Source organism: Staurois parvus, unplaced genomic scaffold (assembly GCF_062004578.1).
Source record: "Staurois parvus isolate SC_StPar_1 unplaced genomic scaffold, SC_StPar_1.0 ptg001116l, whole genome shotgun sequence".
NCBI lineage: Eukaryota > Metazoa > Chordata > Amphibia > Anura > Ranidae > Staurois > Staurois parvus.
Window position 1 is genome coordinate 80982 of NW_028318912.1, and position 13476 is coordinate 94457.

Here is a 13476-nt window from a genome sequence, read left to right on the forward strand (position 1 = left end):
TGATCTCCATGTATAATACATAAGGGGGGATGTGATCTCCATGTATAATACATAAGGGGGGGATATGATCTCCATGTATAATACATAAGGGGGGATATGATCTCCATGTATAATACATAAGGGGGGATACGATCTCCATGTATAATACATAAGGGGGGATACGGTCTCCATGTATAATACATAAGGGGGGATACGATCTCCATGTATAATACATAAGGGGGGGATATGATCTCCATGTATAATACATAAGGGGGGATATGATCTCCATGTATAATACATAAGGGGGGATATGATCTCCATGTATAATACATAAGGGGGATATGATCTCCATGTATAATACATAAGGGGGGATATGATCTCCATGTATAATACATAAGGGGGGATATGATCTCCATGTATAATACATAAGGGGGGATATGATCACCATGTATAATACATAAGGGGGTATGATCTCCATGTATAATACATAAGGGGGGATACGATCTCCATGTATAATACATAAGGGGGATATGATCTCCATGTATAATACATAAGGGGGATATGATCTCCATGTATAATACATAAGGGGGGATATGATCTCCATGTATAATACATAAGGGGGGATATGATCTCCATGTATAATACATAAGGGGGGATATGATCACCATGTATAATACATAAGGGGATATGATCTCCATGTATAATACATAAGGGGGGATACGATCCCCATGTATAATACATAAGGGGGATATGATCTCCATGTATAATACATAAGGGGGGGATATGATCTCCATGTATAATACATAAGGGGGGTATGATCTCCATGTATAATACATAAGGGGGGGATATGATCTCCATGTATAATACAGAAGGTTTTTTTTATTAAGGATGGGTGAATCTAAGGACAATCAGGCTCTTGATTTGCCCACTGTTGAAATCATGCCTGGTATTTATCAAGCCATTTTATGGAGAAGATACTAGATGTTTTATGGAGAAGATACTAGATGTATATGGAGAAGATACTAGATATATATGGAGAAGATACTGGTTGTATATGGAGAAGATACTGTAATTTGTATGGAGAAGATACTAGATGTATATGGAGAAGATACTAGATCAGGGGTCTGCAACCTTTAAGACATAAAGAGCCACTTGGACCCGTTTCCGAAGGGAAAAAAAAGACTGGGAGCCGCAAAACCATTGCAACATTTATAACAAATCCGACACTGCATATATTGCAAAAAGCACTCTGGTCATGAAGGGGGTTTAAGGGCCCAGTAAGCAAAGGGTTAATCAGGGCCACAGTGTATCTTCATAATCACAATCATAGCCTTAGGTCAGTGGTGGGCAACCATTTTTTTCAACTGAGCCAAATCTCGCCAAAACCACGATTGAAATTTATTTTGACAGCCACATTTTTAAAACTGAAAATACATCCCCCATATAGTAATACATCCCCCATAGTAATTCATCCCCCATAGTAATTCATCCCCCATATAGTAATTCATCCCCCATATAGTAATTCATCCCCCATAGTAATTCATCCCCCACAGTAATTCATCCCCCATAGTAATTCATCCCCCATATAGTAATTCATCCCCCATATAGTAATTCTTCCCCCATAGTAATTCATCCCCCATATAGTAATTCATCCCCCATATAGTAATTCTTCCCCCATAGTAATTCATCCCCCATATAGTAATTCATCCCCCATATAGTAATTCTTCCCCCATAGTAATTCATCCCCCATATAGTAATTCATCCCCCATATAGTAATTCATCCCCCATAGTAATTCATCCCCCACATAGTAATTCATCCCCCATAGTAATTCATCCCCCATAGTAATTCATCCCCCATATAGTAATTCATCCCCCATATAGTAATTCATCCCCCATAGTAATTCATCCCCCACAGTAATTCATCCCCCATAGTAATTCATCCCCCATATAGTAATTCATCCCCCATATAGTAATTCTTCCCCCATAGTAATTCATCCCCCATATAGTAATTCATCCCCCATATAGTAATTCTTCCCCCATATAGTAATTCATCCCCCATATAGTAATTCATCCCCCATATAGTAATTCATCCCCCATAGTAATTCATCCCCACATAGTAATTCATCCCCCATAGTAATTCATCCCCCATATAGTAATTCATCCCCCATATAGTAATTCATCCCCCATATAGTAATTCTTCCCCCATAGTAATTCATCCCCCACATAGTAATTCATCCCCCACATAGTAATTCATCCCCCACATAGTAATTCATCCCCCACACAGTAATTCATCCCCCACACAGTAATTCATCCCCCATATTGTCTCAATTCACTTACCTTTGCTCCGCGCGTTCCTCTCGCTGTGTTCCCGCGCCGTTCTGGTCTTCAGGGCGGATGAGAGAGGAGTTCGTCACTCTGCCCCGCCTACATCCTGGCTGCCCCACCTACATCCTGACAGCCAATGTTCCACGCTCCGCGGGCCGGATTTTTGAGGAGGGAGGGGAGCGGGCGCCCGGCACACAGAAGAGCCGCATGTGGCTCGCGATCTGCGGCTTGCCGACCACCTGGTGGGCAGTGTGCTCCGGAGCCGCAGCAAAGATGAAAAAGAGCCGCATGCGGCTCTGGAGCCGCGGGTTGCCGACACCCGTACTAGATATATATGGAGAAGATACTAGATGTTTTATGGAGAAGATACTAGATGTATATGGAGAAGATACTAGATATATATGGAGAAGATACTGGTTGTATATGGAGAAGATACTGTAATTTGTATGGAGAAGATACTAGATGTATATGGAGAAGATACTAGATATATAAAAGGAAGACTTTGAAAACCCATCAGATCTCAATGGGGATAAATCTGCTGGATCTCTATACTGATATGGACTGTGTAATGTGTTAGGAACGCAAGGTTGCTCCATCGTTTCATGGAAATGAAAACGATCGACAGAGGACTGAATTCAAAGACACCCCGAAAATCAAAGTGAAAAAATGATGCAGCAGGCGAGTCCATTTTGCTGACATTAAATTGTAGCAACTCAGAATGGTCCTCAGTAGTTTGTATGGCCCCCACGTGCTTGTATGCATGTCTGACAACATCGGGGGAGGCTCCTAATGAGATGACGGATGGTGTCCTGGGGTATTTCCTCCCAGATCTGGACCAGGGCATCACTGAGCTCCTGGACAGTCTGAGGTGCAACCTGGCAGCGTCGGATGGACTGAAACATGATATCCCAGAGGGGTTCTATTGGATTGGATTTAGGTCAGGCGAATGTGGGGGCCATTCACTGGTATCAATTCCTTCATCCTCCAGGAACTGCCTGCATACTCTCACCACATGAGGCTGGGCATTGTCGTGCACCAGGAGGAACCAAGGACCCATTGCACCAGCGTAGGGTCTGACAATGGGTCCAAGGGTTTCATCCCGATACCTAATGGCAGTCAGGGTGTCGTTGTCTAGCCTGTGGAGGTCTGTGTGTCCCTCCATGGATATGCCTCCCCAGACCATCACTGACCCACCACCATAACGGTCATACTGAACCATGTTACAGGCAGCAGAACGTTCTCCACGGCTTCTCCAGACCCTTTCACGTCTGTCACATGTGCTCATGGTGAACCTGCTCTCATCTGTGAAAAGCACAGGGTGCCAGTGGTGGACCTGCCAATTCTGGGGTTCAATGGCAAATGCCAATCCAGCTCTATGGTGCTGGGCAGTGAGCACAGGGCCCACTAGAGGATGTTGGGCCCTCAGGTCACCCTCATGAAGTCTGTTTCTGATTGTTTGATCAGGGACTTTCACACCGGTGGCCTGCTGGAGGTCATTTTGTAGGGCTCTGGTAGTGCTCATCCTATTCTTCCTTGCATAAAAGAGCAGATACCGGTCCTGCTGATGGGTTAAGGACCTTCTACGGCCCTGTCCAGCTCTCCTAGAGTAACTTCCTGTCTCCTGGAATCTCCTCTATGCTCCCGAGTACTCTGAGACACGGCAAACCTTCCGGCAATGGCAGGTATTGATGTGCCATCCTGGAGGCGTTGGATTGCCTGTGCAACCTCTGTAGGGTCCAGGTATGGCCTCATGCTACCAGTAGTGACACTGACCCTAGCCAAATGCAAAACTAGTGAAACAGTCAGAAAAGATGAGTAGGAAAAAAAATGTCAGTGACCTCCACCTGTAAAACCATTCCTGTTTTGGGGGTCGTCTCATTGTTGCCCATCTAGTGCACGTGTTGTTAATTTCATGAACACCAAAGCAGCTGAAACTGATGAACAACCCCCTCTGCGACTTACCTGATCAATATCCCCGGAGGTTCATGGACTTGATGCTGGACTCTGATTAAAAAGTGTTCCTTACATTTTTTTTGAGCAGTGTGTATATGGCAGATGTTGTGGAAACCAACAGATAACATGAAAACAAGAAGAGATTGAGAGGCTGGAAAGTCTGAGTGTGAATAAATGTATTGGTAAAAGAAGATGAAGGCACTTTATATATTTTATTATTAAAAGAGGACCTGAACTCAAAAAGATTGTCTATGTTACAGGGGAACATGTAGAAATGTTTATTGTGCATATTCCAAATTCCTCCAGACAAATAGCAGTGCGGTGCCTGGTATGCGAGGGTGCCTAGGCACTCTTTTACTGGTAGCCTTATAGCCGATCATCTAAGGCAGGGGTGGGCAAACTTGAGGGCCGCAATGGGTTCATATATTGTACCCGGGTGCCGGACCAAGAGTAGATGAATGATGTGTATGTGTCATCCATAGTAAGCATAGTAATATTCCCCCATAGTAAGCATAGTAATTAATCCCCCATATAGTAATTCATCCCCCATATAGTAATTCATCCCCCCTATAGTAATTCATCCACCCTATAGTAATTCATCCCCCATAGTAATTCATCCCCCATATAGTAATTCATCCCCCATATAGTAATTCATCCCCCATATAGTAATTCATCCCCCATATAGTAATTCATCCCCCCTATAGTAATTCATCCCCCCTATAGTAATTCATCCCCCATATAGTAATTCATCCCCCATATAGTAATTCATCCCCCATATAGTAATTCATCCCCCATAGTAATTCATCCCCCCTATAGTAATTCATCCCCCATATAGTAATTCATCCCCCATATAGTAATTCATCCCCCATATAGTAATTCATCCCCCCTATAGTAATTCATCCCCCCTATAGTAATTCATCCCCCCTATAGTAATTCATCCCCCCTATAGTAATTCATCCCCCCTATAGTAATTCATCCCCCATATAGTAATTCATCCCCCATATAGTAATTCATCCCCCATAGTAATTCATCCCCCATATTGTAATTCATCCCCCATAGTAATTCATCCCCCATAGTAATTCATCCCCCATATAGTAATTCATTCCCCATAGTAATTCATCCCCCATATAGTAATTCATTCCCCATATTAATTCATCTCCCATATTAAGTCCCCAAGTCCCCCCTGTGTCAATTCACTTACCTTTGCTGCGCACGTTCCTCTCGCCGTGTTCCCGCGCCGTTCTGGTGTAGCATGAAAATCTGTCTCCTATGAGGATCTGTCCCCCTCGACGTATCTGCGCATGTGCCAGTTTCAGGCATTAGCAGCCGATCGGCGATCTCCGGCACATGCGCAGATACGTCGAGGGGGGACAGATCCTCATAGGAGACAGATTTTCATGCTACACCGGTCTTCAGGGCGGACTGTGAGAGGAGCCTAGCTCCGCGGGCCGGATTAAAAGGTCCGCCGGGCCGTATACGGCCCGCGGGCCGTAGTTTGCCCATTGCTGATCTAAGGCATGGTAATGGGAAAAAGATGAGCTACAGGGGGACCACAGGCAACATGGGCGACTGGTCCTTTTCCCTCTGCCTGCCTTTTTCTGGGCACAGCTTAGAGAATTCAAGTCGTCTTTGATTAGATGGTGGAGCTTGTACATCTGCAATGGAAGACGTACAACCCTTGGCATTTTATAATGACCTCTGATGAGCAAGTAAAGTCTTGTTAAAAAAACAATCCCATGCAAAAACATTTTTTTGCTGGGAACTGACTAACTTATTTGGCGAATGAAATTCAAAGCGACCTTCTCCAGTTCTGAATCTGGATATTGCGTAGAGCTGGCAAGGAGACAAAGTTCACTGTAGGCACCTCTGAATCTCACAAGGATACTGTACACGTGACCTGATAACCACTTTGTGGAGCTCTTCTATGAACACGTGCTGCACGGCTGTCCATGTGTAATATATTGTTACAGGGTTCTCCAAAGATTGAAGCATGGTATAATAAACATAATAATGAAGAGCATGTACCTCCTACAGGGGCAACGAAGCAACAAGCTACACCCACCGCGGCTCCAGCAATCAACAGTTCATACTTGCGGCTCGGATTCTGGGTGACGGCAACGAGAGAAGAATCAGATACAGAACACCAACTGGAAAAGGTAGACTAATGCTGCAAGAAATAGGTGCTTCGGTGAAGCAGTCTTACCTCCTTGGCGCCGACAAGTTTAACCATGACCCTTCCCAGCTGAGTTGCGAGTATGGTGGCCATGTGGACAAAAGGTCCCTATTAAAACAATGACACCACAATTATTGTACCTTCATACCGGACTGCACCTCCCCAGAATTCCTGTACTGACCCCTCGCACAGCGCTGTCACCGCACCCCCATCCCGTCCTGTATATCTATATTCCTGTACTGACCCCTCACACAGCGCTGTCACCGCACCCCCATCCCGTCCTGTATATCTATATTCCTGTACTGACCCCTCACACAGCGCTGTCACCGCACCCCCATCCCGTCCTGTATATCTATATTCCTGTACTGACCCCTCGCACAGCGCTGTCACCGCACCCCCATCCCGTCCTGTATATCTATATTCCTGTACTGACCCCTCCCACAGCGCTGTCACCGCACCTCCATCCTGTCCTGTATATCTATATTCCTGTACTGACCCCTCACACAGTGCTGTCACCGCACCTCCATCCCGTCCTGTATATCTATATTCCTGTACTGACCCCTCGCACAGCGCTGTCACCGCACCTCCATCCCGTCCCGTATATCTATATTCCTGTACTGACCCCTCGCACAGCGCTGTCACCGCACCCCCATCCCGTCCTGTATATCTATATTCCTGTACTGACCCCTCACACAGCACTGTCATTACACCTCCATCCCATCCTGTATATTCCTGTACTGACCCCTCACACAGCGCTGTCACCGCACCTCCATCCCGTCCCGTATATCTATATTCCTGTACTGACCCCTCGCACAGCGCTGTCACCGCACACCCATCCCGTCCTGTATATCTATATTCCTGTACTGACCCCTCACACAGCGCTGTCACCGCACCTCCATCCCGTCCTGTATATCTATATTCCTGTACTGACCCCTCACACAGCGCTGTCACCGCACCTCCATCCCGTCCTGTATATCTATATTCCTGTACTGACCCCTCACACAGCGCTGTCACCGCACCTCCATCCCGTCCTGTATATTCCTGTACTGACCCCTCACACAGCGCTGTCACCGCACCCCCATCCCGTCCTGTATATTCCTGTACTGACCCCTCACACAGCGCTGTCACCGCACCCCCATCCCGTCCTGTATATCTATATTCCTGTACTGACCCCTCGCACAGCGCTGTCACCGCACCTCCATCCCGTCCTGTATATCTATATTCCTGTACTGACCCCTCGCACAGCGCTGTCACCGCACCTCCTTCCCGTCCTGTATATCTATATTCCTGTACTGACCCCTCGCACAGCGCTGTCACCGCACCCCCATCCCGTCCTGTATATCTATATTCCTGTACTGACCCCTCGCACAGCGCTGTCACCGCACCTCCATCCCGTCCCGTATATCTATATTCCTGTACTGACCCCTCGCACAGCGCTGTCACCGCACCCCCATCCCGTCCTGTATATCTATATTCCTGTACTGACCCCTCACACAGCGCTGTCACCGCACCCCCATCCCGTCCTGTATATCTATATTCCTGTACTGACCCCTCACACAGCACTGTCATTACACCTCCATCCCATCCTGTATATTCCTGTACTGACCCCTCACACAGCGCTGTCACCGCACCTCCATCCCGTCCCGTATATCTATATTCCTGTACTGACCCCTCGCACAGCGCTGTCACCGCACACCCATCCCGTCCTGTATATCTATATTCCTGTACTGACCCCTCACACAGCGCTGTCACCGCACCTCCATCCCGTCCTGTATATCTATATTCCTGTACTGACCCCTCACACAGCGCTGTCACCGCACCTCCATCCCGTCCTGTATATCTATATTCCTGTACTGACCCCTCACACAGCGCTGTCACCGCACCTCCATCCCGTCCTGTATATCTATATTCCTGTACTGACCCCTCACACAGCGCTGTCACCGCACCTCCATCCCGTCCTGTATATTCCTGTACTGACCCCTCACACAGCGCTGTCACCGCACCCCCATCCCGTCCTGTATATTCCTGTACTGACCCCTCACACAGCGCTGTCACCGCACCCCCATCCCGTCCTGTATATCTATATTCCTGTACTGACCCCTCGCACAGCGCTGTCACCGCACCTCCATCCCGTCCTGTATATCTATATTCCTGTACTGACCCCTCGCACAGCGCTGTCACCGCACCTCCTTCCCGTCCTGTATATCTATATTCCTGTACTGACCCCTCGCACAGCGCTGTCACCGCACCCCCATCCCGTCCTGTATATCTATATTCCTGTACTGACCCCTCGCACAGCGCTGTCACCGCACCTCCATCCCGTCCTGTATATCTATATTCCTGTACTGACCCCTCGCACAGCGCTGTCACCGCACCTCCATCCCGTCCTGTATATCTATATTCCTGTACTGACCCCTCGCACAGCGCTGTCACCGCACCTCCATCCCGTCCTGTATATCTATATTCCTGTACTGACCCCTCGCACAGCGCTGTCACCGCACCTCCATCCCGTCCTGTATATCTATATTCCTGTACTGACCCCTCGCACAGCGCTGTCACCGCACCTCCATCCCATCCTGTATATCTATATTCCTGTACTGACCCCTCACACAGCGCTGTCATTACACCTCCATCCCGTCCTGTATATTCCTGTACTGACCCCTCACACAGCGCTGTCACCGCACCCCCATCCCGTCCCGTATATCTATAAGCCTGTACTGACCCCTCACACAGCGCTGTCACTGCACCCCCATCCCGTCCCGTATATCTATATTCCTGTACTGACCCCTCACACAGCGCTGTCACCGCACCCCCATCCCGTCCTGTATATCTATATTCCTGTACTGACCCCTCACACAGCGCTGTCACCGCACCTCCATCCCATCCTGTATATCTATATTCCTGTACTGACCCCTCACACAGCGCTGTCACCGCACCCCCATCCCGTCCCGTATATCTATATTCCTGTACTGACCCCTCACACAGCGTTGTCATTACACCTCCATCCCGTCCCGTATATCTATATTCCTGTACTGACCCCTCACACAGCGCTGTCATTACACCTCCATCCCGTCCTGTATATCTATATTCCTGTACTGACCCCTCACACAGCGCTGTCACCGCACCTCCATCCCGTCCTGTATATCTATATTCCTGTACTGACCCCTCACACAGCGCTGTCTCCGCACCTCCATCCCGTCCTGTATATCTGTATTCCTGTACTGACCCCTCACACAGCGCTGTCACCGCACCCCCATCCCGTCCTGTATATCTATATTCCTGTACTGACCCCTCACACAGCGCTGTCACCGCACCCCCATCCCGTCCTGTATATCTATATTCCTGTACTGACCCCTCACACAGCGCTGTCATTACACCTCCATCCCGTCCTGTATATCTATATTCCTGTACTGACCCCTCACACAGCGCTGTCACCGCACCCCCATCCCGTCCTGTATTTCTATATTCCTGTACTGACCCCTCACACAGCGCTGTCACCGCACCTCCATCCCGTCCTGTATATCTATATTCCTGTACTGACCCCTCGCACAGCGCTGTCACCGCACCCCCATCCCGTCCTATATATCTATATTCCTGTACTGACCCCTCACACAGCGCTGTCACCGCACCTCCATCCCGTCCTGTATATCTATATTCCTGTACTGACCCCTCACACAGCGCTATCACCGCACTTCTATTGGACTTTTTAGAGGTCCAGGTAAGGGTCTTGGCAAGTGGCAGGCAAGAGAGTAGTTAAGTCCAGGCAGAGGCCCAGCCAAGAAATTAGGCGGGTCAACTACAAACAGTTTGCTGGCAGGCATTATAGCTTTTTAGCTCACAGGTAACAGTCCATTAAAAAAAAAAACCCAGTACCCGCCACTATAAAGAAGGGACTTTAAAATCCATTTTTGCCAGAGGACATCCCCAGCAACTTTAGCAAGTCCTGGAGGTAGTGGAAGTCCTGGGAATCCCAGCAGGGATCCTGGGAGGAATCCAGGAAGACCAGCCAGGGATCCTATTAGTACTGCAACCTACCTCTTCCACCTTTGGGCAGCCTCCGGATGCCCACAGGGTTGAATTTTTCAGGATGTGCATTGATGAAAAGCTCTAATCATCCTGGAAGCATAGACATAGCTTTTGAGCTCCCTAGAGTTTTCCTCTGTACCAGATCCTTTCCATGTAATCAGATACTAAAGGTGACCACAGGCTCATCTGGAATTCACAATTGTTTCAACTTTGAATTCCTCTAAGCCATCCACAAGAATATGAGGTGATGGTGACATTGATCTGCAGGAAAATGGACCCAGAACTACTGGCTACAAACAAGAAATGCGGAACACCAAGTTTAGAAGCTTGACCTTGACTGCCATTCTGGGAATCATCAACCCAGTAGCAAACAGTCCAATAAATCTAGGGCTCAGCCTTTTCTTTGTTGCCTGTAAATAGGCATTTTTTTCAAGTTTGAAGTTAACAAAGCAAGGCATTTTTGAACGTCTGGGACAAGGAATCCTGGGAAGCAAGTAGGTAGAACAAGAGGATGAAAACAATAATTGATTAGGAAGGAGGAATGTGAGGTGTTAGCATGCGGGGCTTTGTTACATGCAAATTCTGTCTCTGGGATCAATGAAGCCCAGTAGTCCTATGTTGCAAAGGAGAAGTATCAAAGTATTGCTCCAAAGTCTGGTTTGTCCTTTCAGTTTGAATGTTAGTCTATGGGTGGTCCCCAGAAGACAAGGAGAAATGGATCTTTAGATTCCAGCACATCTGGAAGAATCTTGAGATGAATTTACCCCCATCTAAAAAAATGTCACTGGGAACAATGTGGAGTCTCACACCCTCCTTAATGAAGATGACAGCCATAGCTGAAGCCTAAAGCAATGCCCTTCACAAGGAGGAAGTGAACCATCTTGATGAGGCCATGCACAACCATGAAGATGAAACTATGACCTTCCCATGGCTGAGTTTCATGATAAAGTCCATCCCAAACATGTTCTAATTACAAGTGGAAATGGGCAAAGTACACCCAGAGACTTAGCCCTACAGTTCTTGGCACAAGAGTAAGTGGTACAGAAAAACAGCTCTACACCCTTTGATAAGGTATGGCCAAAGGAAGGTTTATAGTAATTATTCCTGCATCTTGGAAATGCCAAAGTGTACAGCAAGTGGAGTGTTATGGTGTGCACCGAGGCACTTATGGCAGGCAACCCATAGGTCTTCAAGTGCATAAGTAAGCAATTGGAATAGTGGAGGTCCAATTCAGGAGTAACTAGATAGCTTTTATAAATTCCTTTAATTTAAGACATCAGAATGGGCTAGATTATGAGAAACTTCTTGTCAGAAAGGATTGAATTGGGTAGAGCTGGAACAGAATCATTGGGGAACATACGCAAAAAGCATAGGGGTTCATGTTGTTTGCTCCAGGTTGATAAGGCAAGAGCAACCTGGAAAAGAAGAGAGCCAATCTAGCCTATAGTGACCTAAGGCACTTGGTAGTTCTTAAATACTACAGGTTCTTATTGTCAGTCAAGATTAGGATGGAATAGGTAGCCCCTTCCAGTAGGTAGCACCACTCTTCCAAAGCCACCTTGATTGCCAACAGTTACTTGTTGCTGATGTCATAAATCCTCTCTGCTGGGCTCATCTTCAGGAAGAAAGAGGTGACAAGGTGCAAGATGGCCCATGGGGAAAAAAGTTTACCTAGCCCAGTTTTTGAAGACAAAAGGGTAAGACTGGGTCTCTGGTAGTCAATAGAAGGCGGTATGGGAGCTGGTAAGCCAGATTACGGAGCGATAATAATGGAATTGTTTCAAATAAACTTGCAGTAAAAGTTTGCAAATGCTTAGAAAGCATTGGATCCCCTTTTTATATGATGTCGATGCTCACTTCAGGGTCACTGAGACCTTTTTAGGAACTATGGCCCTACTGTTGGGAGAGTTGATTAACCCCAAAAACTGGATTAACTCGTGCTTCTCTGGTTTAGCATACAGCTGTGAGCATTAAAATAACTCAGCACTTTCCATATGTGGATCTGGTACTCCTCCACGGAGTGCAGAGAAGATGAATGTGTCATCTAAATATACAAACCTGGAGACATCAATGAAGATGAAATCTCAGTGCTGAAAAGTGACTGGAGCATTACAGTACCCAAAGGGCACCACAAGATACTCAAAGTGCTGAAACCTGGTATGGTAGTCTGTCTTCCATTCATCTTCCTCACAAATTCTTACTAAGTTATAAACTCTGTGCAAGTCCAGCTCTGTGAAGATTCTGGCAAATTGAAGGTTTTGGAGCAGTTCCTCAGGATCTTCTTGAAGGAGGGAGACTATGGTGCCCACTCTGGTGTATTCATCAGTGATAGTCTTGGGACGCCAAGAACAGAGTGGGAGTCAAGCATTGTGAAAGACCTTAAACTGGCTTCAGTTTCCAGGAAACAATACAGAAAGCACACCTTGGGTTCAAGTGTGATAGGTGAAGATGAGGCATGAGTGGCTGAGGGACTGGCACAGTTCTTCAAGCGTAGAACAGCCTCCGGTAGCATTTCATGGCTCTGTATTACTGTTATGATGGCCCCTGGCAGGTGACACAAGCTCTCCCATGGAATACCAGTAGGTCTTCACCAAATCTCATGATGGTGGAAATTGGCCATAAACTCTAGTGGATCCCTGCTTTTCTTTGTTGCAAACTGGCACCAGGTTGTAGCCCTCTGGATTGCCCCACCAAGGGGTTATTGGGACAGAAGCGCTACAGTGTAGAGTCTGTTCTGGATGTGCTAGGCTAGAAAGCAGTCAAGTCATGTCCTGCTTTTTTAATTTTGTATTATCTGTAGTGACCTGTGCAGTGATACTTACCACTTTCCCAAGGAATATTGTACTTCCAGCAGCAAGGGTGCAGGTAACACCAATTAATTTGGCAATAAATGTCCGTAAAGTGAAAAATTCAGCAAGGACTACTCCTCTCAACGTAACTTTGATCTCTGGAATACCAGAACCTGTAATAGTTTAAAAAGAATATTAGCTTTTTTTAAACACCTCTGGAAAAAGAAAGAC

General features: G+C 46.9%; 1 protein-coding gene across 1 annotated transcript in view; it reads right to left on the reverse strand.

Annotated features, from left to right (window-relative positions):
* The window catches only part of LOC149440073 (chloride channel protein ClC-Kb-like), a 91553-nt gene that overhangs the window by 48947 nt on the left and 29130 nt on the right, over positions 1 to 13476 (reverse strand). Inside the window, exons 4-6 of the mRNA XM_089658964.1 lie at positions 13279 to 13418; positions 6461 to 6538; positions 6283 to 6361 (exon numbers count right to left, since the gene is read on the reverse strand). Coding sequence (XP_089515090.1) covers positions 6283 to 6361; positions 6461 to 6538; positions 13279 to 13418 — 297 coding nt within the window. The remainder of the gene's footprint in view (positions 1 to 6282; positions 6362 to 6460; positions 6539 to 13278; positions 13419 to 13476) is intronic.